General features: G+C 40.3%; 1 protein-coding gene across 1 annotated transcript in view; it reads right to left on the reverse strand.

Moving 5' to 3' along the window:
- EEFSEC (eukaryotic elongation factor, selenocysteine-tRNA specific) overlaps positions 1 to 27,159 on the reverse strand; it is a 130,520-nt gene that overhangs the window by 19,686 nt on the left and 83,675 nt on the right. The window contains exon 6 of the mRNA XM_054162704.1: positions 24,220 to 24,376. Within this exon, the coding sequence (XP_054018679.1) occupies positions 24,220 to 24,376 (157 nt within the window). The remainder of the gene's footprint in view (positions 1 to 24,219; positions 24,377 to 27,159) is intronic.

Here is a 27,159-nt window from a genome sequence, read left to right on the forward strand (position 1 = left end):
CTTCCTAGAAAGTATGACAACCAAATCTGCAAGCCTGACCACACCAGTGTCACTACCGTGCCCATCACAGGTACACCAAGCAAAGGTCACATCAGAGGGAACTTTCACATTTACAGTGAGTAAGCTAAAAATGTCAGTGAAGCAGAGGTGAAGGAAGAGATGCAAGAAGACTATAAAATAAGAGCAGACTGGGAATTTGTGAGCCCAGTTTAGTGCCAGAAATGTAGTCAGGCTGGTAGAAAAGTCGGAACTCAGAAGAATTAACATATTCTCCAGTCAACACCTAAATGTTTTCTTGGGTTGCTCTAAAGCACTCTACAATTGCAGGCAGAAATCCCTGATCTTGGCACAAAGGATGTATTTTTTCCAACTATTTGTCATTTTAGAGATCAGACACAGAAGCAAGTTAGTACCTATCAGCTGAGCTTCAATAACTGTGAATATACTTCTCGGCACATCATATGCATGACAGGACATCTTCACCAGGATTTAAAGAGAGATCTAAGGTTATGAATTTATAGCACATTTGTAATGGGGTTTGAGCATTCAGACAGTTGCTATCACTGAGATAGCAAACAGTGACTCATTAATCCACAGAAATGTGACAGTACAGTTGAGTGCAATAGTTTTCTCAGCACTTGTGTCATTTTGAGATCTTGAATCAATTGTTTACAGAAGCTCTTCACTTGTGTTCACAGCAGTAAGTGCTCTACATACCAGTGAATCTCTAGTAATTCCTAACATGCAGCATCTATGAAATAGCAGTTTGTTTCATTTAAATGACAAAACCCAGCACACAAAATGGATAAATAGTTCATAATGAGTGGAAAACAGCAATTTTCAAACTGAACGAGCACTTTGTGTTTGTTGATGGAGTTGTAACTTTCACCCAGAATTACCCAACAGTAACTCTATTACAAACCAGTTCCAAACACAACATGGGGAGAACACTTTGTATGAAACACAAATCAAGTAAAGTATGTAGGCATAATGGCATAGAAAATAAAAGTTATTTAACAGAAGAGCCCATACATCAGCCACTGAAACTGCAAATTAAAACATAGGATGGTGCCTCAGGGGAAACACTTTGCACAAAGACACTACAGATGGCAAGTCTATGAAGACCAGACTACTTGACCAATGCCAAAAAAATGCAAGTCTCTCCTTCAGAAGTTCCAGGGACAAAGTGAAAAGTTGATGTTTAAAACCATTGTGCTCTTGAAATTTTCTTGTGACCTGAAAACCTATTCAACTTCCCAGGGAAATTTCCCGTTTTCAAGGGAAACGTTTTGTGCATTGCTTTAGCACCAGATCTGATCCCCTATGAGATGAAAACTCAGAGTAGAGGTGCTCGAAGAAAACAGAATTTGAACTTTCATTGTTCTAATCATAACATTTAGTACAACAGTCAAAGGAAAGGCTTCCTAATTTTGTTTCAACTCAGCAGCGCCCAACTACTTTGAGAAAAACAAACAGAAAGAATAAATAACACTTCCGATGCATTACTAAAGCAGACAAACAAAACAGAACTCACCCAAGCAATAAAAGGGAGAAGAATAGGCTCTCTGATGCTATGCAAGCCCCTGGGCTGACGAGTCAATGCACAGAATATCAGTGCTTGTTGCTGTGTGTAGCAGGGAGAGCTCATTTATTCTCTCCTAAGCAAAACTGGATTCTACCTGTTTTGTATGTATAAAATGGGAGTCACTCTAGAGGTTCGATGGTTGAAATAAGGATACAATTGAACCAATAACTGCTGCTCACACCAAGGAAAACAGAGAACAAGTACTGCCTTCCAGGAGCCCCAAAACTGTAATACAACTTGCTCTCAAGTCGTTACAGCCCTAATGGACAGGCATTTGGATCGGAAAGTAAGAAATCCAGGCCTCAGCAGTTTTGCTCGTTCGGCTTCTATCAGTTCATGGTATTATTTCACCTCTGTCATCACTTACAAAATGAGGTTAAGAATGCTACAATTCTTCACACAATACCTTAAATACACAGGTTGTTTTTTTTTTTCTTTCTTTTTTCTAATCTGAAGAAAAGCTACACAGTATTACATTTACAAAGTGTCATTGTGGAAGAAACAGCCTGTTCCTTTTAATTTCGTGTTTAAACAACTCCACTGAGGTCTGAAGATCTTGATTTATTTCTGATTTTACAAATGTCTCAAAAGAAAAAAAAAAAAGAGCAGCTTTTCTTGGAGATGTAATTCATGAGTTTAGCATTTCATCAAATATGCTTTTGTTAAGTGCAGTTGAGCAGGCACATTAATCAAGGTCATAAACTTAAAGTCAAATCACAGGCAACTGAGCAGCTCCTGTCCTTTTTCTATGGTCTCTGCGCCTACCACAGAAGGCTAATTATTTTACAACAAAATTTGAGACGTGTATTTTCTCCCCTAAAGCCACATTTGTTCATTGTTTCACTGTTTCTGCTTCCAGAGGATGAATTCATGTCTGCAGCTGGTATTTTCCCCATCAAAACCGCACTGCTTGATCCATCCATATGCCAGCAAGAATAATGCTGAAGGTAAATTACATCCTTAAGAAGCATTAGGTTTTGATTGATGTGAAATTTAAACCACAACAAAAGAAAGCATAGAGTTTAAAAGTTAAATAAGAATCAGAAATATCTCTCAGCTTCCCTAGGCTGTGGGTCTTCCAAGGCTGCTAGTAAAAAACCCCAACAAAACACCATGCAAAAAATTCTTTGTTATCTTCTAGAAAATTAAGAATAATGTCCATTACCAATTTCTGCATCCTCATAATGAGTATTTTTTGGTCCACAGTATATTAAGAAAATCATTAATAGTTATCTGTATCCATGTCTTCTAGAATGTAGCTTGAGAGAGAGAGATTTTCTACTTTTTGTCCCTTATTTTGGGAAAGAGTCCACAATAATCTCTGGAACTCATACATTCACTATTTCAGTATTTTTCTCCAGAACTGTTCACAAGGAGGATGAATCTTGCTGATAGCTTCTCTTTTTTCTTTAAACCTTAACTGATAAAAAGATTAATATAAAATGACACGAGCCAGCAGCTGCTACAGCCATTGCATTAAAAGTTAGAAAGGGCATAGTCTACAGGAACATCTTCCCTAATGCAGTTCTATAAGGTACCCTCACCTTATACATCCAAAGATCGAGTGTCATCAAGGGCAATGGGGAACAGCTTGTGGAACTTTGCCAGTTACATTATCTTGCTGTGGCAGGTACACTGATGTGTATCAAGTGCTTTGAAATGGGAAAAGTCTTGTCACAACATGATGTTCAGAAAGTACCAGAAGCAAAGAGTGAATAAAGAAGAGATGTATTTGCTAAAAACTTGATCTTTTTGTGTCTTTATCACTACAGGTACTAGAAATTAAGAAGAATTATTTAGTCACCCAGGGAACATCTCAAACTAATAGGAGATATCACTGAAAGTGTGTTTTCAGTTACCTCTCCAGGCTGTTTTACAAGTCTCAGATATTAGCTAACCACCAGCTTCCTTCAGAAGATTAATCCTCATCCAGGAGTGAACACCATGGATCAAAACATACCACCATGGCAACCAATTTAAGGGAAAAAAAAAAATCAATTAGAAAAAAATTAAAATCACCAGTCAACAACTGCCTACTGGCTGACCTGATAGCTAACCAAAAATCAAACACTGCCAAAGCTCCAGAAGATGGTATTCTATTGGTGAAAAAAAACACCTGAGTCCTCTTCACTGCACTTCACAGCACAAAAATGTGCTGGCAACTTATTTCACCAGATCTCTGCCCCGTATCCTTAGAACACAGGTGATACCTTCCTTCACTGGAGTCAAAAAGGATAAACCCCATTTGCTTGTGAAACATCCAGGCACTGGCAGAAGGACTACAACTAGAAAATGTCAGGGAAAAAAATGGAAACAGTTACTATTCATTATACTCAAAATAGAGTGGTAGCATTCACATATGAATGTGGGGGGGAAAGTCCAGTTTTGACAAGAACTACACCAGAGAAAAACTCTGCATATAATTCATGCCATCACAGAGTTTAACAGTCTCCTGAAGGGGTTGGTCTCTTCTCCCAGGCAACCAGCACCAGAACAAGAGGACACAGGCTCAAGCTGTGCCAGAGGAAGTTTAGGCTGGAGGTGAGGAGAAAGTTCTTCACCGAGAGAGTTGTTAGCCATTGGAATGGGCTGCCCAGGGAGGTGGTGGAGTCCCCATCCCTGGAGGTGTTCTAGAGGGGATTGGACGTGGCACTTGGTGCCATGGTTTAGTCATGAGGTCTGTGGTGACAGGTTGGACTTGATGATCTTTTAGGTCTCTTCCAACCTTGGTGATTCTGTGAAAAACCACCACACACATCCTAACCTCTTGGTCTTGTATGAATGCAAGCAACCGTGGGGAGTTAAACACCCAAGCAGTTTGAATTCATTCTTACATTGAATACATTACCTCTGTCACTCCTATAGCTTCGTTCTTTTTTCTTAATTAAGCTCTGCAGAAAAATAGTCCTGCAAGAGTAAATAGTTTCCCCATCTAAGCAATGATGTGCTGACATAAAAACCGTAAGTCATGGAAATATAGAAACAGAAGTCTCAGGGTATTGTTTGTACCAAAATAGATGCCTCTATTTTTAGAACCAAAAAAACCCCAAAACACCACATAACATAAGGCCAGCGAATGCACTGCTGAACTGTGTGACTTATCTGGGAAAGGGAGCCTCCTGGCTATGTAAGACTTGTCATCTTCACCCAAAATAAAGCAAGTGGAGTTGGTTGCTTTTATAATCTGTTAGGACTAAGCGACCCTGTTAAGGGAATGAATCTTCATTCTTGTCTTTTCTGTTGCTCTGAAGTTCCTATTTTAACTTTCTCACCTCTTTAATCTTAGTCACTTCTACAGCCTAGTCTTTCACAAGAACCTCTGAATCTAACCTTTAAGTTGTTTCCTACCCCATGCACTTATCCAAGTATGTTTGACAAGCCAGCACTCCTGCTCTCTGGAAAAGCAGCTCCTCCTTTTTGTGTGCTGCTCAGGAAAAGCCTTGCTGCCCCTGAAAAACTTGGGAGGAGACAAAGGATGTTATACACAATCCTGTATGTCAGAAGTTTGCTTTTCAGGAAATCAGTGATTGAAAGTAGTGTCATAACATACAGCTGAGCAAAGGAAGAAAAGAAATAGCACACTTTCCTTCTAGATATTAACAACTATCTGCACTGGGTAAGAAAATAGGGGAGATCAGTAACTGCACTGGGATAGGAGTCGTCGATAACACAGAGAATAGTGTTCCAGGTGCTAGAAACATTCATGTTTCAGAACCTGAAACACACATGGCACTATTACCAGCAGCCAAAACACACACATTGTCTTGGGTCAGTGTTAAGCAAAAGCCCATGATGAAATTCATGAAACCTCTTTGGACACAACACAGTGAAAGCAAAAGGCATGGATGTTCAAAACTGCAGCTCCGTCTTCCTCCAAGCACTACATACAGCATTCCTTTGTATAGCCTTGGCTGCAAGCCCACTGGTTTCAGCATTGAACACTGAGACATGCTGTAAAGCTTTTGTATTTGTAGCATCACGTGGAGAAAGTGCCTGAAAAATGGCAGCGTACATCTGAAATGCCACCAGCCTGTACCATCTTAACATCACACACAGCGCTAAGAAAAAGACTGATAATTAGGACACAACCCAAATTTAATAAACAAAATAAATTTCTACATTACTGCAATCTTTCTCCTTTCATGGTGCCCAAATACGGTACACTGGATCAGCTTTCAGCTCTCAGTAAGGCTGGGGGAAGGGCTCGTTTAACAGTTGGTCCCATTTAGTTGTACAAAGCTGGAAGGAGGCGAAAGGGTAATAACTTAGCAATGAAGAAACTCCAAAGTCCTAGAAAACCATGGCAGCTTCCAGAGATGGGGCTTGCCAAAAGGCTATTTTGGGGATGGATAGGGCTACAAAGCTGCTATTAAGCTTCAATCCTTAAAATAAGCCCATAAACTCAGAAAATATTTATCTGGAAGGGTGGCAGCCCAATAAAAGTTTTATGAATGTTTTAAAACTGCCCTGTCAAGGGGCTAGCCACTCAGTTACCTCCCTCTCTCCCAGAAAAGCAACACATAGAAGAAAGCGGGCCCACGTGTCAGGGTCCCCAGCAGGAATGACAGGGCAGCCTGAAAAATGGCTCCCCACCTCCTGCAGGCCCTGACCAAGCCCACAGAGCATGCAGACCTCCCTGTCTCTCCCACCGCTGCTAGGGAACAGACCCCTGCCACAGCCTCCCCTCTGCTACTGCATCTCTAAGCCATCACCTCCCTCTATCCGTTCTCTCAAAGACCTTTTTCTACTCCCTATTAGTTATCATCTGTTGGGGGGGGGGGGGGGAATTAAAATAAGCATACATAAATAAGGGACACCATAGGGAAATATAAAACCAATCTGGTTTTAAAGTTTGTATTTCTAGAAGTATCTTGGATCCAGAGACTGTAAGAACATATGGTTCATGCTCCTCAAATGAACATGTCACTGTTAATTTGGCACTGGCTTACAGAGATGGACAGCCAGCCAAGTATAAAGGGACAAAAATCCACTTTGGACATTGACACATCCCATTTTTTCTAACACTTAAGACTTCAAGAAGAAAACCAAGGTGAAGTAATTGCAGACAAAGTGAATTTAAGTAAAGGAGCATAAAATTCATAAGCAAAACTGTGTGAAGCCTGGAAGTGCCAGACAGAAGAGGGCTGATGCTTCTCCCTCCCTCCTGCCACACATTTTTTCCTTTCCTATCTCCCCACCATCAAGAGATCTAAAACCCCACACAAAGCTTAGCCAAAGGAAGCCTGGTACCTTCCTCACAATCCAGGGAGGGAAGAATCACAGGCAGAAAAACCTATATGGGATGGAAGATAAAAGCTAACAACGAATGAAAAACTGTCTGCAGTCAACCAGACTCTCACTGCTCACATGCAGAATAGTTTCCACAATATTCAGGAACAACTTCCAGAAAAATGAGCTTCAGTTTGTTTACAGGCACCCCACTCTTCCTAGGCAGCACCATCCTGTACGGCTCCTTGAATTTCTTCTTCAAATAAAATGCATACAGAATTAAAACCAAGATAAAACCTCCAAACAGAAATACCCTAACCTCTCAGCAGAACAGGGCCACTCACTCCCCAGGCTGAAGGTCTGACACTCACTCACTTGTGCAACAGAGCACCCACGACTGCCTGGGTCAGCAGTGAAGATGTGAGGCTGTGGCCAGTCCAGGGATAGTTGGCAAGACAGATGTTTCCTGTCACCAGTGTCATGTTTGCACTGTCACAGATGGGGTTTTTTTTAGAATGGATTGTGTTACTCCATCTATTTTAGGGAATTGTCCATCTTGTAAAATTCTTTTAATTATCTTATTTTCTTCTTGTTATCTAAAACTATTTATACTACTATACCTTTGGTTTCAAATATTGGCCATAAACACTGTAGCAAGAGTTAGAATAGAATACATAGAATAAACCAGGTTGGAAGAGACCTTCGAGATCATCGCGTCCAACCCATCAACCCACCCAACCCACCTAAACAACTAAGCCATGGCACCAAGCACCCCATCAAGTCTCCTCCTGAACACCTTCAATGACGGTGACTCCACCACCTCCCCGGGCAGCCCATTCCAATGGGCAATCACTCTCTCTGTATAGAACTTCTTCCTAACATCCAACCTAAACCTCCCCTGGTGCAGCCTGAGACTGTGTCCTCTTGTTCTGGTACTGGCTGCCTGGGAGAAGAGACCAACCTCCACCTGTCTACAACCTCACTTCAGGTAGTTGTAGAGAGCAATAAGGTCACCCCTGAGTCTCCTCCTCTCCAGGCTAAGCAACCCCAGCTCCCTCAGTTTCTCCTCAAAGGGCTTGTGTTCCAAACCCCTTACGTTATTAGATAGGGATTGGTATTTTTTATCTCTCTATCCAGATGAATAATTTACTTTACTGCTCTGAAACACTGTAATATGATTTTATTTCCCCAATACACTTCTCCAGCAAAAAGCAGAAAAGATCAGAGGGACAAGATGGAATCTGCCTTCCTCCAGGATTTCGGAGCATCAGCTTTCCTGAAGATGGCACAGCAAGGTCCTGTGTTTGAAGCCTTGTTGGCCACTTCCTTCTGGAGGAGCGAAGCAGCTGCTGAGCCAGAGTTTGGCAGGAGTAAGTGCTTGGTTAGATTAAGTTTCAGCATAATGTTCTCGATAGGAATCAGAGCACCATCCCTGAAGTGCAACAGGAGGGTAAAACGCCAACCATCAAGATGGATGGTTTGTTTTTATTTTTATAGAGATTTTCTAAACCTCAACTTTCACCTCTTAGCCCCCTCCCCCTCCTGTTCTCAGTCACCTCCAATAGCCCATCTGTCTGCTTCATTTAATAGAAACCTATATTTCCTAGCTAATGGATGCATTTGGCTAAGACGATAATCTCTTTGTGTTCGCTTCAGTTATCACATTCCTGTTATCATATTCATACTGATTAAATACGAAACCAAACATTTCAGGCAGACCCCACACATCATTTAAAAGCGACAAGATGTTCACATTTTGGCACTTTGAAACCTCAGCCAGCATGGCAATAACCTCTCTCTCCCCCTCCAAACACATCACCTCTCAGTGGACATGCCACCCATATGGAGTTTTTCACAAAACAGAAGACTTAAACAGCACTGTCATATCTGAGATCACTGGGAAAAGTTCAGGTTTTCTCAAAAGCTCTAGAACTGGCACAAAAAGAATTATGACACTGCAGGTTGAGCAGCATGATGCTGGGGCTTACAAGACAGGAAAGGTTAGTACAGATCTCCGTGCTCTCAAGAAGCATCCAGTGGCGATTCACAGCCCACATTTGTGCCTCAGTTTCCCTCCTCTATATACAAGGATATTTCACAAGCAGTGATGTAAGAGTGCAGCTAGTTTACTGATGCCTGTTTGGGTCTGCGTGGCTACAGAATGCTGCAGAAATATGAAGTATGAATCACCAGACTTCAAATCAGCAAAAAACAATTCAACAAATTCTGGGATTTAAGCCAGCCTTGGAACATGTCACATTCTAAAAGCAGCCAGCCACACATGATAAAGCACACTTCTAACCCTGAGCAGAATCACCCTCAAATACCAGCAACTCCACTCATCAGAGCTATATTGCATCAAGATCTAGATGAATTAGCACCATTCCTTTCTCGCTTCTTATGTGACCATCACACCAGTCTCTGTTGAGGAGGGCGACTGGGATATGATAGTCAGGGAAATTAACCTCATGATATAGATGCTCTAGCTCACTGTATTGTTCAACACATAACTATCATTAATTTTCAAATAAAAATTGTTAACATGGCTACCTATTTATTCAGGCTTCATCCTATTCAGTTTAATGGACTAACACTGACAAGTCAACAGAAGCACCAATTAGTAAGACTTAACCTCTAAGTTATGATTAAATTAGTCATTTTGTCACTGATTTTTTAGAATTGCATTTCAGTAAGAGCCCAAGTTAGATGCTCTAGTCATTCCTGCATACAAATCCCAAGTCTGAGAATGGAAGCACAGTAATTACATACACTACACATGCATATTATTTATGAGTTACTGAAGACAGACCCAGCATTCCAACCACACCAATGGAATCCACCTTTCATAGGGACTAGGTACAAGCTGCATACACTCCACTCAGCCAGTACCTTTCCTAAGAAGGGATGTGACACCTCCTGAGCAAGTCTGGAGCAGATGAGGTTATACCATGGTCAGGAAAGCTCCCCTGGGATGTCAAGAAGGCTAACCTAACCTTCTGAGATCCGTATAAACAAACAACCGAACACGGAGAGCCTTGAAACAAGGGACTGCTGTTTATCTAACCCCTGAACTGCAAAAGACATCAATCCCTGCCTTATTAAAGAAATGCATACGCTAGCCAGGCATGCCTGCCTGATCAGCTCTCTCCCGTTCACAGCTTCGCCGGGGTCGGAGGAAGTTCCAACAGGCCCCGTTCCACAAATAAAATCCTTCTGGTTGGCGATAACTAAATTGTATTAAGACTGGCTCAGACAGCTTCAATTAGAAATAATCGGCAGGGGTGGACTGAAATACCCCATCAATTTGCTTATGGCTGGCCTTTCCCTCCTCTTCCATCCCAAACCAACTCTAACTACCTGGTTCAATGAAAGTAGTGGGGATTCGATAACATGCTTCCATTTATTATATGTGTAATCTATATATGTATGTGTGCACTGAAAGGAAAACCACATCTAATATAAAAGAGTAAAAGCTTTAAGTACAGGGATATTCAACAGGTCTTTAACAGGAGATTCCTAACCACCAATATTCAAACCCAGGAAACTTCACATTCGGGAAAACATGGACACTTCTCCCACGTTTAAAGGATTTCTGTCTTTGCATAATCATCCTAAAGGCAACCATTCACACCTGCTCATTTTCATAAAGCATGGATTTGTAAAGTAAGGTCATTCAACCAAACCCATTTGCAAAACTACAGCACAGTCTCCTTACAAGAATTAGTCCCTTTCCCTGTAAGATTCTGACCCTTAATAAAGACGCTTAAAATCTGTTGTTAATCTACCTGTAATTTTTTCCAAATGCCAAATAAAACTGATTTCCCCCCCCTCCATGTTTATAAGAAGCAAGTTCTAAATGAGAATCACTCCTGCCTTTACTCCAGCATACATTTACTCTGAAATCTAATCATGTATTTAGGAGTAAGCACCAGTGAAACACACAACGATCAGCTGGACCTAAATAGTCAAGTTATTGTTTTCACAGATGTGAGAAACAATTTGATTTTTTCATAGGAAAAAAAAATAATAGTGAATATAAAAAGATATGGGTATTTTAGGACTGTCTCCAAAACCTTTTATTTACATTTGGCCTTCATATAGCTTAGTCAATGGAAAAAAGTTCTTAAAATATTAAGCTTCTTTTAAAAGGCCAATTCGAGACAAAACCTGGGTCATTCAACTCCAGCTTAAGTTTCACTTAAAGTAAAAAAAATTAAAAGGTTGATAATTTACTGAATAAGTCAGTCTTGCTCTGAATGCGCACAATTTCAAGAGAGAACATTAAAACCAACTAAAATCAAATACATTATGCCCTCAAACTACTTACTTAGAGCACAACGAGGAAGACATAAAGGAAAACTAGGGCGAAATGTCAGGCATGGGGGAACCAGGCTTCAATTTCCACATGAACTCCAGAGGGACTATAATCTTTGTTCATCTTCTGAGGAGGTACTTGTGAGAATAGTCAATTGTAATGAGCCATGAAAAGAAAATCCTCAGTTCATGATATACAGCCTGCTCCTGTCAGCAGGAACTTGCATTCTTTAACACATTTTCAATCCTCAAAGAGGACTTCCTCCTCTTGTGCCTGCAGCATTACCTTGCACACGCTGCTTGGCACAACCCATGTCACCATTGTGCTAATGTGAAGAGATAGTGCATTGCAATTATAAAGAAAACAAATGCATATTCTTCATGTTGTGTTCACATGAAACACAAATCCTGATGAGCTGCTACTTTAGGAATGTGCAGGCAAACAGTCCCTTGCCTAACACATCCATAGATTATCTGGTCAAATCAGAAAGAGGGAATCACCTTCTTTCACAGATGGAAAACTAAGATAGCAAATAAATGCATTCAGAAGTAAATACACACCTGGCAGCAAAACCATGTACTTGAACAAAAAAATTCTCAGGTGCACAGAAAAATGCTGTACCATACAGACAATATTCATTTGTATCTAAAAAGACAGTTTAATATGAAGCAAAGTGAAGAAATGGCACAGGTCCATTTTCTTGGTTCATGGTTCTGTACTTGCCAGCGTATTTACTTTATTAAAAACAAAAACACAATAAAACAAAAGCAAACAAAAACCCCACACAGACAAAAGGCATCCAAGGGTGCTGAGGTGTTGGCAAGGATGGTAGGCTGTAGGAGTAAGGAAAGGTAAAAGGCAAAACAGTGAGGGAATTGACTGGGGAGGGAAGACTGGGTAGTTATTCTGTTGTAACAGGCAAGAATAGCTTCTCCAAGTTACCAAATGGTCTCGATTTCCTAATCTGGAATAGATGGGAGGAAAAGGGGTGAAGGGAACTGAGGGCTCAGAGGCTTAAAAAAATTATGATGATAAAATTCACAGCATGAAAGTACCAAAAACTGAATTTTCTTGACTGAAGTTACAACCTCAGATACTAGACAATGGACATTTCCTAAGCAGGATGATGGTTTTCTCTACCTATAACTTTCATTCCAAGTATCAAGTACTTTTGAAGTACTTTCTGTGGCTTCTTAAAATGCAATAATACTGTAGTTACAGGCAGGAAATGCTTTTGTTGCTTATGTAAACATGTTACAGCACACCTCCCCTACCAAAACAGGTCTATTGAAGCTCCAGTTATTTCCCATTCTTTATTAAACACTGAAAACCCTTTGTGAAAACACAAACTATAGACTGCTTTACACAGACTTCCTTGAAAATCAAGGCACACTATTAAGAACAACTATTTTTTTGTCCCCAAACTCAAAACACAGACCAGCTTCTCAAGGTTAACATCCTTGTCACACAGCAGTTCTCATCCACTAAGCAGTGGCCGCTGTTGTAAGTCAGTACTTCAAATAGCCTACAATTTGGAAAGCACACAGCTCTATGCCTCCAGGAAGCTCCCATGGTGTATGTTTTTACTCAGACTTCAAACAGATTATCTGAACAAACACTGGTGGAAAGGGAAGGTGAAAGGCCCAAGGGATGAACGACCAAAATCAAGTAAAGTAGTACAAACAGTTTACAAAATGGGAGAGAAATTTCATTGCAAGAGAGCAACCTGAAGGCAGAAGCTACCCTTGTGAAGACATTTAATAAGATCAAAGCTGAATTACATAAAGGTTTCAAATATGAGTATTTTCCATCCAAATACTGCAAAGCCATGAGTGAGGACTCCAACATCCAAAGATGGCAGCATCCCATTTCGCACACAAGAAAGCAGAAATAAATACAAAGGAAATAATTTCTTCTTTGGTATTGTACAAATTAATTACAGATCTGAGAATACAGTCTAAATCATGTGGCTTCTACGTCCTGCAGTACATAAACAAGAGGGCTCTTGGAGAAAGCACCTTAAAAGTCTAAAGAAGTACTTATAAAATGTGTAATACAACAATCACTTTAAAAAGCATCATGCTTTGGGTGCTCAGTCGCATAGCCGAACCCATAGGGATCCTCTGAATCCCTCTTATTTAGCTGTACTGACAGCACCTAAGTCCTTAGCAAGAAAAAAGACCTTTCCCTCCCAGGAGGGCAACCCTCAACAGAGCAGCAGTGATCCAGTGCAAATTTTTCTCAGATATCTATATTTTGTTACTCTTCAGAAGAGGAGTATGGAAAAAACCAAACTAACAAAAAACAGTGAAGGGACTAAGGTGCACTAAAGTATCCCAAACCTGTAGAGGAAAGCATAAAGCTTCTTATGTTGAACTAGAGAAAAATCAAATAAATAAAATCCTTTTAAAAAAAGAGAGAAAAAAATATATATAATATACATGTTTATAATATATATTAATAAATATATATATATATACTTCCCCCCTTTATATCTTTAAGACATATAAGGTATTACAGGATTCACGTTTTCTTGGTGCTTTAAGGTTGCTCAGCCACACTATATAGACATGTAATAAAAAACACTGTTAGCTATATTATTACTCCAGGAAAAAAGAAATTCTCTTCACACTTTAAATTACAGCAAGAGTGTATTGAATTTACAAAATGAAACACCTAGAAAGGACAACTGACAGAAAAAACTCCAAAACAACCCACAGACAAACCAAGAAGTAGCACAGGCATCCTGCTCTTGTGTGCAGAATGTGTACCACACTAAACTGCAGTAGTATTTCTTAAAAGTAAGAGCAATCATACTGTTCCAATGCCATGTTCTAATCCAAGCTGTTTGCCATTTCAGTTGCATAAACCCAGTGAAGTCAAAATTAAATGCAGAACTTTGTCTGCAAGGAACAGGATATTTGGTCTGCAGTAACTGCAGCAAGGCATCTCCTCTTAAACTGAAAAGCATCCAAAATGGCAATGCAGCAGGATTTTAAAAGCTTGGATATAGGTCTATTCTACAGCTCTATGTTCATAGAACTTTGCAGAGAGAGCTGTTAGCCGTTGGAATGGGCTGCCCGGGGAGGTGGTGGAGTCACCACCCCTGGAGATATTCAAGAGGGGACTGGACATGGCACTTCTCTTCCTAAACACCTCCAGTGATGGTGACTCCTCCACCTCCCTGGGCAGCCCACTCCAATGGCCAATAACTCTTTCTGTGAAGAACTTCTTCCTAACATCCAGCCTAAAGCCTATTAGGCAAGGCTCAAGACAATGTGATGAAGGTTGTCGTCATGCAGCAACAGTGTGAAGCCAAAAGATATTAGATCATAGAATCAACCAGGTTGGAAAAGACCTCAGAGATCATCGAGTCCAACCTATTACCTAATACCTCATGACAACTAAACCACGGCTCCAAGTGCCACAACCAATCTTTTTTTGAACATATGGACAGGCAGTGGTTCCACCACCTCCCAGGGCAGCCCATTCCACTGGCCAATAACTCTTTCTTTGAAGAACTTTCTCCTCATCTTGAGCCTAAACTTCCCCATGTACAGCTTGAGACTGTGTCCTCTTGTTCTGCCACTGGTTGCCTGGGAGAAGAGACCAACCCCAACCTGTCGACAACCTCCTCTCAGGGAGCTGTAGAGGTATTTGGTGATCTTTCCCCAGTTAAGTTAGTGTTGATGTGATGGCAATTACGAGCTCAGAACTCAGAAGGCTGCTCAGCTACATCAATTGCAGACGTGTCCTGCCAGTTATCTGGACTGTGCAACAGGGTCCAAGTAGCTTACAGTTGCTGTTGTAATTATTCAAAATTCAGCAAAGTAGCAGCCCTAAATACTTAAGATGCTTCTTTTCTCCCAGGGAATGCAACTTTCCACAATAACTACATTCCCTCAAAATAACAAAGCCTGGATTAACTCAAAAGACTTATGACCACAAGAGACCCTACACAGAAGTAAGGTTATAATACACAACAGCCCTCCCAGCTCTCAGTTTTACTACAAATCTCAAGATAAGTTCACTTCTTTTGAAATTCCAGATCCTAAAAACATGCAACTGAGTGCAAATCTTGGTTTGTTTAATTTACCTATCTAGCTCTTGTGGCTTAGGAGACTCTCATATATATGACCTGAGTTTATCTGAGAAAAGAAACAATCTGTAAAGATTTATTTATTTATTTATTTAAAATAAAAGATAAATCCTTCTTTGAGGGCTTACCATTGTGAGTACTTTGGACAGCTGACTACCAATGTCACTGCCAACTGAAATAACAATTGTTCAGTTCCCAAATACTTGCAAAAACCTGCAGTAGTCTCCCAAGCTCTCCCCACGCTATCAGATCCATATTTTATCTTCAAATTAAGATAAACAACTGCTAACTATAGCATCTTTCTGTTTTGCAACAGGGATTTGAAACTTAACTTCAGGATATCAGTAGAGCAATTGCTGATCTTGGAGGCAAAAAAAAAAGGAAACAATTAGAATGCACTTGGACAAAAAAGGAAAAACTATTTTGGCAGCTAAATTCTTGACAGCCTCCATCTGCAGAGGGCAATCTCGAGCACAGAGCCAGACCGGCTTTTCCCTTCAGCCTTTTATTTCAAGGGCTCACAAGGTTACAACTCTAGGACATCCACAACTCCGAAACAAATCCCCTCCACCCTGCACACCCCTACAACAGCCTGAATACTGCTGGCAGAAATATCTGAGGGCAAAATAAGCTGTTACTGGCAAAAGACTTTAAGAGATCAAGAAACACAGGCAGGAGGGCAGTGGCAGTACCAGCCTGAAATAAAATAACAGAAACAAATGCATTAGCAGACACTAGTCAAAGCAAAGAGGGGCTCAGTGGAGTTTGGAACCTAATGTTAAGATAAGAAAAGAAATGTAAGCAACTGGCAGGTGTGTGTGTGTTGTTTGATGGGGGGTTTTGTTTGTTGGGGTTTTTTTTGTTGTTGTTGTTTTGGTTAGTTGATTGGGTTTGGGTTGGTTTTTTTGTTTGTGGGGATTATTTATTTGTGGGTTACTTTTGTGTGTTTTCCTTTGCCATGTGCTACTGGTTCTGTAGAAGTAAATATACCCATGCTAAAGTCAAACAAATCCCATCTGCTGGAATTACTCTATTTTTTTCCTAACCCTATCCCTCTCTCCCCACCCTCCCAAATTTCACAAATAATTTCATATTTACAGCAGGACCCCAGTGAAAGTGAAAAAATAAAAGAGTTGATTACTCACTGAGAAGAAAAAAAACAAACCACAAAACAAACAGTACAGGACAATAGGTCAGTTAAAAAGCACCATCCAAAACAGCGAGGGGAATGCAATCACGTAATTTGACCTCGTATCAGAATGCATGTCACAATGGAGAGTTAGATAAGATGCTCTTCATTATACTTATATTATTCTATATTTTTATATTTAACTTCACCACCTTAGTACACTTCTCAAAGTTGTATTTTTTTCAGATTGAGGCAGTGCCTACATCTTTACTGTTTCCAAAACACCACCAAAAAGCTCACAAAGCTCTGCTGAGTAGAAGTGAAAAATAACCTAGGCAGGAACGCAACAGCCAAAGCCCAGAGTTTAATCTGGGTTTGCTTTGAGGATAAACTCAAACTGCTGCAAGCATAAGGTGCTTTGTTATTCAGGGTCAGGTGAAGGGTTCAGTACACACTGTTCTACCGCGGCTGACTGACTGGTCAGAGAACAAAAAATAGGGCTTTATCCTGAAGACTACACACAACCAGAGGGGCTGCAATTGTCATGAGTGTGTGTGATGAGTGAAGAGGAAACACTGAAATTATGTAACAGTGTAAAAAGACCTAAAGGCCCTTCCATTGCATTGAGAGCACTTTCCTGCAGCTACTCTTGAACAGAAATAAAAGGGTTTGTGGAAAGAATAAAAAGAAGTCCCCACCTCATTCTCTTCAGTTATGCAGAAGAGCACTGTGCAGCCTACACCATACCCAACACAAATGCTTACATTACAGCCAGACCTTTTCCTTCCACAGATGCATTCAAAGGGCTGATGCCTGATAATTTCCTAATCCATGTCTGCTTGATCCCAAAAGAGCAAACTGTTCAACAGACACTCCAATGGCAACTTGAAATACAAAGAATCTTAGCCTCCCTTGGACGTGGCATCTACTATAGTGTGCAATGATTGGTCGCCTCTGAAATCAATCTTAAAATCAACACATCAGCCTTCAAAGCTCTAAGTTTAGAGACTCAGTCTTGCAATTCTGTCATTTCAGTCAAGATCAGGTTCTCCTGACACTAACATGAATGAGGCAGACAGCCAGTTAATACGTTAACACTTCCTTGCCTTCTGTTTTCATTCAGAAGGAATGTGCACAAATCTTGACTTTGATTCCACAGAACACTCTAAGGTCAATAAATCTGGATATTCGGTTCCAAAGGTCAATAAACGCTTACAGGATGTCACCATGTAAAAGGTGGCCTCGATTCCTCCAGGCCAATGTTTTTGGATAAATGCAGTTCAAACTCCTAGTTCCTATGTGGTCACCAGGACTTTCGCATCACTACAGTTTAATCCGCTCAAGAGGGGATCATAGAGGGAAGTGATGCTTCCCTGGCAACAATCCTCTCCCAGCCTCTGTCCATACTACACTAGCCAACTCTCACAAAAAGGAGAGAAGGAGATTTATGCTTGAAGCACCCCTTAAGGATTTTAGGTTTTGTTTATTTTAGAGGGTAGGGGAAAAGAGACTGTGAAAGAACAAGCAGAGCTAATCTCCAGCTTTTAAATAAAACACAGCTACAGAGATTTCTTTCCCGTGGGCTTTTGTTTTTCCTCTTGACTGAAATCCTGCTCAGCCTCACCTGATACTGACAGGGATGGCAACCCACCAGACCTTTGCAGCCAGCAATTTTTTATTTTCTTTTATTAAAAAGGAGCCAGGCCAGGCAAACATAGACATTAAATGTGCCTAAATTCCATTTGGCCTAAGAGAAGAAGATTATCCTATTATAATGCAACACAAACAAAGAATTCCAAATGTCAGGATCTCCCACAAAAAGTATGCCGCTTAGTGACAGGATGTTTAATTACTCTCAGTGCAAGTGAAAAGGTTTAACTGCCCCATTGCTGCTGCTGTCAGTCAGGACTGCCCACCAAATTACAACATTTATCTACACTCAACTATTTAAAGCTCGTCTCCTACCGTTAAGAAAAACTTGGTAACTAATATTCCACAAATACCAGTGACATTTGAGGTGTTGGGAACCACCTGAAGGAAGCAAGGCATGCCTTGAAGAGCAAAAGATAAATAATAATAAAAAATAACAAGTGAAGTATTTTTGAAGGGGGAAGTTACAGAAACCCATGTGATACACAAGTTACATTACTGCTGCATTTTCCCATCTCTGCATAACTGACTTCTCACACACTATTTAACCTCTATGAGACTTTCCTTGCTTAAGTGGAGTGCTGAAAAAATTAACTGAATCCCACTTTTACACTTAGACTCTTTAACTGGAATTGAAATTATGTGAAGTTGTGCTGCTCACCTACAGCTCTTACATGAAAGCTTTCTCTCAGTGTTGTTAATCACTTTGCAAGCCAGGGAGGGGTCTCATCCAACAGCAAAAGGATGTGTCAAAATACAAACCCACCAAAAGACACCACCTCCACAACACACTACAGGGGAAACACACTCGTCATTTCTACCCTTGGTTTCCCACAACGGAATACAAGGGCTTCTCAAGAATAAGGCCCATGGCTTAAGTCTTACCCCAATGTCATCTTATACTAAAACTGTAGGATCCCAGAGGCATTGTGTTCCCTGAACTAGGGAGCACATTTGTGCTATTACTACAGAACTACAGCACATTCAAACACTCTACCACACCAAGAAGCAGAAAAGGCAAAAAGAGACTTCCTCTCCTATATGCAAGAAACACGAACGCAAGGCAAAAAGTTACTAGCAACAAAAGAGGTGGTCACAAATGAGTTAGTCTTCAATTGCTGTAAGAAACTTTGAACTACCTTATCCTGTACAGGGGGAAAGAATAGCAAAGTATAAAAGCTTATATTCTAATATTCTCATTTATATCTCCTCTTATGAAAAGTGTGCCTTTTATTACATTCAAACATGCTCAATTCAGAAATGTGTTCAGCTGTTACGAGTGTTAGATATGCACTGCTTCGTTCGCATTAAGAAATAAGGTAGCTTTGAACTCATCTTGTGCATAGCAATTCTTACTGTATTGAGCCCAAGAGAAGAAAAGAATCTCAGTCAAACACACCACAGTGCCTCAGAATGGATGAACACTTTACCATCAGCTAGACGGTCGAGACAGAAAGGAAAGTGAACTATGCCTGCGACATGACATGTGCTCCAATTACATTTAAAAACTTGCCACATTTTACAATAATTAAGCACAAGACAAATGAAACATGCCAAAACCAATGAAATGGGCATGTCTCAAGCCAATCTCACAGCAGATGTCAACAGATCACGATTCTGCAAACCCAGCGGAGTTTTGCAGGGTCAGTTCTCGAGTGAGAGGCAGTTCAAATCCACAATTAGCACTGTTATTCAAACGAGTCACTGAACTTCCCTTGGAATTTTTTTTTTTTCAAATCAACTGGCATGACATTCCTAGGTGCAATGTATGTTGAAATAAGCATTTTCCAAAGACTGTCACTGTTAGCTTTTGTCTTCTTTAGAATAAGACACTTAAACATACAGTTCTTGCCTCCCCAAACTCGTTCTTCATTTCAAAGTTGAACAATACCTTTCACTCATTTACCTTGACTATATAATGCAGGGTTGCCATTTACAAGTGAAACAGCTGCCCCGTATCACCCACCTCAGCAAGAAGCACTCCATCAGTAGCTCGCTCCCTCACACACCCATGCCAGTGTAACTTACAAAGCACTGAAGTTTAAATTGCCTTTCAAATCCTGTTTGGCTTTTAAGCAGCTTGTTCAACTAAGCAAAACTCTCTTGTGAGTTTAGAGATTATGTCCCCCCCTTTTTATGTATTTGATCGTACAACTAGTCTGGAAAGTAAGCATCATTCTGTCCATTAACACGCATTGAAACTTTCTCCTCAGTTAAAACACAAACAGCTTCACAACCTAGCCCTACAGAACAGCAGATCTGCCAGCAAATACTTCTTTTATTTTTAATTGTCTTTTTTTTAAATTAGGTTCTGCTGCAAACAGTCCAGAAAGCAGGTTAAACCTTGTCATTCAAGCAATAAAAGCACGTTTGAGCACAAAATCAGAAATGAGATGAAAAATAAGTTGTCCTTCTATTTTCCAATGCCCTGCTGCCTCTCCATTTCACCCCAACACAGGCACTAGCAAACTGCCCCTCAGTTTAGGAAGGATGTTGACTGTTGACTTGCTGGAACGAGTCCAGAGAAGGGCAACAAAGTTGGTGAGGGGTTTGGAACACAAGCCCTATGAGGAGAGACTGAGGGAGCTGGGGTTGCTTAGCCTGGAGAGGAGGAGACTCAGGGGTGACCTTATTGCTCTCTACAACTACCTGAAGGGAAGTTGGTCTCTTCTCCCAGGCAGCCAGTACCAGAACAAGACGACACAGTGTCAGGCTGCGCCAGGGGAGGTTTAGGTTGGATGTTAGGAAGAAGTTCTATACAGAGAGAGTGATTGCCCATTGGAATGGGCTGCCCGGGGAGGTGGTGGAGTCACCATCATTGGAGGTGTTCAGGAGGAGACTTGATGGGGTGCTTGGTGCCATGGTTTAGTTGTTTAGGTGGGTTGGATTGGTTGAGGGGTTGGACGCGATGGTCTTGAATGTCTCTTCCAACCTGGTTTATTATTATTATTATTATTATTTTCAAAATGTAATTACATCCTCTTTCACTGCAAAGATGATCTGGCAGTGTAAGAAATCTCTGCTAAATAACATCTATCAGTAGTCAAGTTACACTTTGCTGTATTTTGTGTTATTAGCTTTACTTCTACCTCGTTGGACCACCCTATGGGTTTCTTCCCCATTATGTTCTTCAAATACTTGCAGATAATCATATCTCCCACTTAGACATCATTTAGCCAAGTTTCATGCATTTCTTTTCATCTTCTTTCCCTCATAAATCACTCCCTTCAGCCTCTCCAGCATTCTTGCTGCTCTTCCCTGAATTTCTTCCAAATTGCTGACATCTTTCAGCAACCAAGGGACTTCCAATTGCATGCTGTACTCTAAATATGTTTTTGTACTGCAAAAGAAGATAATTAAGCCTTTTCAAGAAATATTAATGCTCCAAGTCTGGAATAAATCTAAATCAGAGATTTTTATTTTTTTTTCTTCTCCCCTCTTCCTCCCCCAAATGGATAGCAATTATCCCCATTTTGCAGAGCAGAAGAGCAGAGAGAAGGATCCCACTTACTGCTGCACACAAGCAGTGCCAGAATAAGAAACAGATCCATGTTCTGCCATTACCAGCTGTAAGGTCTGCCAAGTTTCAGCCCACAGACAACATAAGACAATATTCCTAGGCTGTGATCTATACTCAAACATAAACCATTTCCAAGTGGCTATGGAACAACAGCTGGGGAGCCCAACAATCACTTTGTGGGAGTGGGCATGGTGCTAGAGGTGGTTGGCACCAGTGGAACCATATAACACCCTACAATGTGCCACGGTCTGCTATTACCTTCAGTAGTCAGGACAAGTCTCTGATACACCTACCTGATTTCTATGGCTATTTAGAGGTTTGTTTCTAACACTAGCTCTCAGATATCATCAGGTTAACTACTCAAACAAGGTATTCAGTTCCAGAGGTTGACTGGTTTTAAATGAGAGGACTGACTGAGTGCCAGGCTGAGGCAGTCCAAGGCACTTTTCAGCTTGCACATTTCCTTCCCTTCCCTCCCACTCCCTAATAGATTTGTGAAGGAATCACAAGAAAATAACTTCAGAAAAATTAAAAAGAGCTCTTCAAATAAGAAATCTGTAAAAGAGAATATATATGAGGGGAGGCACGGCTGAAGGTGGGGGGGATGTGGGACAGGGAGGGGGGAAGGAGGAAGAAAAGAGTCTGATCAGTTAAATTTAATAAAAAAAACCCCAAAACCCACAAACAGGATGCAGACACATTAAAAAAGCAACACTGACCTAACAAAGGAATGTGAACTGCAGTTGACTTAAACAGCATCACAGCAATAGCCCTCCCCCTACACACAAACCTCTGCAACTCTTAAAGACACAGATTATTAGGTGCTTCTGCAGTTCTTTCCCCTGCTAGTCATACATTGTTTGATGCTCTCAGCCTGAGCTAATTTAGCTATTGCCGCTTCCCTCCAGACAACAAGAGTACCCAAGTTTGACGCAGACTAAAGAAAAGTAAACTGAGTTCTATTATTCTGCCTGCCTTAAAGGGGTATTAAATTCTAGTCTTCTGCTACATACTTTTCTCATTGAAAGACCAAACTATAAAGGGTCCTCTGTGTTCATGATCTACTGTTAAACATCAGGAGAGCATAACCAAGATGAGATAACAAACACCTTGGTGAAAGCTATCATTTCTTTCCACTAACTTAATAAACAAAGCAAAAAGCAATTGTCTAAATATGTGTATGATTTTCTTAATGCAACTGCTGGTTTGTAATTGTATTTCCCACTTACATGCACAACAGTGACAAAGACTACTTATTAGGCTTCTCCCCATCCCATGAAGAACCATTTCCTCCTTCCAAAATGTGGAAATGGCAACATAAATGTCATCCTCCTGTTCTTCTCTTTCATCATGTTTTTGCCTCCAGGACAGAACTGCTACTGAGAACACCACATCTTTAAGCAAGATACTATCTCGATTTTCAGCTTGAATCCTTTTCAGTGTTAAGGTCATTTACACATCATTTCACCACCTACCTAAAGGTACCTATCTCAAGTGAAGACTTAAAAGCTTTTCTATACCAGAAAATGCAAACCCATAGATATATCTGGTGCAATTTCTTTCTTTAAATATGCCCTGTGCTTGCTAATTAGGTTCTGAGACCTAATTGCAAAGTGCAGTGTTTGGTGACAAAACTGGAATACACGAGTTTTTCTGTCTAGTCAGAAATTCTTGTGGTAGGAAGGAGAAAGGAAGCTTGCTGTGAGTCAAAGCTAGTGCAGTAGCATCAAGCCTTAAGTACAATGGAAAACAGTCCATATTCAGCAAGAAATTAGGAAACTTCACTTTGCAGATCAATTGCTATGTGACTGTTTGCTGGCACAGAACATTATAATTTTTTTCCTCCACTTGTACAACAGAAATAATCTTGCTCATCTTCCTAAAGAAGATAGAGGATTAACTAGTGACAAATGGGCTGAAGACACTACAGAAATACAAAATTGCTCCTAGTATGGTTAAAATCTTATCTCACAATCTGAGTTAAATGCAGCACCTATTATTGCCTTTTGAAAAGGCTCAGAAAAACTTTCCTACCTTAAAGGAAGAAAGAAAAACCCCCACCAAACCAGTAGTGACACTTACAAACTCTAGCATCCATCATTCCCCATGATCATAAGTCTTTTCTGTAACTCACCAAGGATGAAAAATACAGTAATACATAATATCATAAAACCAGGAGACACCAGCCATAAAAAAAACCCTCTCAGGATCTCCAAAAACTCATTTATCAGGCATTATTTGCTTGAAGGCAAGTTACAAAATAACATGCAGAAAAGAGTCAATTTAAGGAACTTGATATCCACTATATTTAATAAGCAGCTATAAGGAAAAATTATTGCAGATTTGCTTTCCTTTAATAGTTCAGAAGAGCTCTGCTGCAAATCGTATGTATATGAAGAGAAGAGAGATTTCCATGATCTCTATGGGACTGATACTAACAAGAAGTCATTTTCAAATCAGAATTTGTTAACACAGGAGATGGGGCTTCAGGCTGCTCTGTCTCACAGTATGTAACCCACAGCCACCATCATTTAATTAGGAGAGGTACACTCTACCAAATCATCAGTGGCCAAACTGGGTATGAGCTGGTCTCAAAACCGCGTGACGCTACTTGTTTCCACTCAGACTCACAATGCAGAAAGATCCTCCACACTCGACGTAGATTTGCACTTGTCAGTTGAGAAACACCTACCTGGAATTCGGATTTTAAACTTGCCACTCTGGCCAAACCCACCATCTATTACTCCATCTTCTCCTGTAGATAGTTTGACTTTTAGACCCACAAAAATCTGGATGTTTGTTTCTTTTTTGAACAATGAGCGACCGATCACACTGTAATCGTCCATCACCTGCAAAAGAAAGAGGGCTTCATGAGGCCACAATCTCAAGTGACAAGAAAAATGATACCTCTGAGATACACTAAGTTTGGTGATTTCTACCACCCTGCCCTTAGAAAACCATCTAGCCCCAGATGAACAAAAATTCTAGACAAGTCATATGAACTGTTGAATTTAAGAGAATCTGTGTCTAAAATGATACAAGACTTGGCGAATTAATAGATTTCTGCTTTCACCTCCTTTCTTTCAAGACAGGAAGAACAAACATGCATCAGAATATGCTGTAAAGATCAGTTAATTAAAATCTTTCTGCTTTGAAACCTTTTCATGAAAGTCACTTAAGTACCTATGCTCGCAAAAAGTTTATTCCATTACTCACCCTACAGCTAAGTACATTATCACCTACATAAAGAGCCTGTCTCCTAGCTCCAGACTTGCACTCAATAGCCACACTACTAAAGAAATGACAGAATTACTCAGAGCTTCCAAATAGAGCCTTTTAAATCTTCACCTTTACATATACATTGATTTGTTAAACTAAAAGCCTTATGACCATTGTATCCAATTTTAATTTCAAGGTTTGTAACCCAGTGGGAAGAACCATTCACAAGTTGAATTCTTAATTAAGCTATCAGGAACAAGAGGCAGCAAGGTTGGTGGGTAAGGCAAGATAAACAACCGTCCCTTAGGCATTACAAAGTATAAGGTGCAGTCAAGTGAGCCTAATCCTGTAGGTGTGAATATCCCTGTATACCTAATGCCTGGAGTTACTCTACCTCATAGCCACACAGAACATTTACTTACTTACCAGAAGAACTAAGGAGATCTTACTTAAATCTTCTCAAGATTATTTTTTTTTGGGTGGCAAAAGTTGCAGCTCTTCTTCATATCTTAGAAATTTTTAGGTAAATTTAAAGGTTTTAAAGACTTAGAAGAGCAAAGAATGATAACCAGCTTTGAACACTCCCTCTTTGTTCAGTTTCAATGACGGCTCAAAATATTGCTGGTGTGTTAAGCTGTTCTCCTTCCCTGAAGTCCCCTCCATAAACAGGAGTGCATACGCAAACTCAAATCCCTAATCTCGTTGGTTATTACTTTATCACATATGTATGCTTCTCTTTTAACATCAGCCTCACTGGGGCAGAAAATCTGGCATCAGACATTTGTTTCTTTTAAATAGGGTTTACTTGTTCAAGCTTTGACTGAGTTGTGCAATATTAAGAGAGCACCTCATCTGTCCCAGACTACATGCACTTGCAGGATGAGAAACATCTACAACCCTTCTTCCTTCTTCCATATGGAGAAGACAACAGTACAGGCAGCTGCTGAATGCAGAGTCAAGGCTGTAAGCAAAAACATTCAGACGTCTTGACAGCACTCACTGCCTGAACATCTACCCCTCATCTTTTCCCAAAAGGTCCTATTTCTGGTTGTGCTGTATGGTGGTTGTGGTTTTGGTTTGCAGGGTTTTTTTTGTGTCTGCCCTCTTGCACCCCCTCAACAAGCACTGCTTTAAAATAGCTTGTGAACCATTAGCAAGGGTATCACTGCTTGGCAATCTCTAGCTTAAATTCAAAACCGAATAATGTCTTTTACTATAGCCACTGATAATAGATGGTAGTAGTGGGGAAGATAAGTTTTCAGGTACACTTACCTTTCTTTGGGTCTGAAATAGAAGACTAGCAGAAAAAGAAACTGCTAACTTCAACCTGAAGCAGCACCTGCATTCCCAAAACCATCATCATTTTTCCAGTTACATTAGCTGGTGAAATAAAAATACTACTTCTCCCTATGAATCTTTTCTTCCTAAAACAAGAGTTTCAAAACTGAACATCTCCCTCCTCCACCTTCAGCTATGGCCTTCTAACCCCTGTGTTTGAAATAGTCTCTTATACTCCAGCGAAGATCTTCCATATATCTATTATTTTTATAGTTATCTCCCAAAAATGGCACAGGAAGCCAACTTTAAAGACAACATAAACATCTTTTATTTTTCCAAGAGCACTTCAAAGTTATCTTTAACTTAATTAAAGACGGAATTACAGGGTGAGCAATCATACTAAGGCTAGGATGGTTCAGTTCAGAGCCTTCCCAGCGAGGCTGCCAGGAAAAAACTCAAGACTTGTTTCTGTGAACAAGCATTACAGGACCATGCTCCTTCGAGTAAGCAGGTAATGATAACCTACAATTGATGATTTTAACAGCAACAAAATTTATCACCATTTAGGTATGCCATACTCATTTAATACCTTTTGACTTTAAAACCTCTCATCTTTCTCTAAGTAAATGTACTTTTTAGGGTCTTGCCCTTGTACACACAGTTAAGGAAAGGAAGCAAGGGCTCCAGCTGCACCCTTCCTTTTAGTCCAGTGCTCAGCTTGTTAGAAAAAAAAAATCTCTCTTGAGGCTGATTGGTATGTTCTGTCATATCACCATTATTCCCTGGGCAAGTCTATAGGCCATCAGAATTACAACTGCTTTAGTGATGCTGAGGTAAGTGAACATGGACTTGCCTGAGTGTTTGGAATAAAACCTTTATGACTCAGACTGTCAATCTTGTATGCTAAATACATCCCATTCTCTGTCATCCTATCTATGATAACTGATCAGTTTCTTCAGTAAAACAAATAGGTGAAGGAGGCATAATTGCTACACAGGAAACCTCATTTTCTCAACTGTAAGATCATGTTAGAAAAATTAAGTTTACTCTTCCTTTTAGCCTTGCTTTGCAAAAAGGCACAGAAATGCATGTTGTTCTCTCCAACTGAAACTCAACACTTCCAATTACTTTACCA

This window comes from Dryobates pubescens, chromosome 1 (assembly GCF_014839835.1).
Source record: "Dryobates pubescens isolate bDryPub1 chromosome 1, bDryPub1.pri, whole genome shotgun sequence".
NCBI lineage: Eukaryota > Metazoa > Chordata > Aves > Piciformes > Picidae > Dryobates > Dryobates pubescens.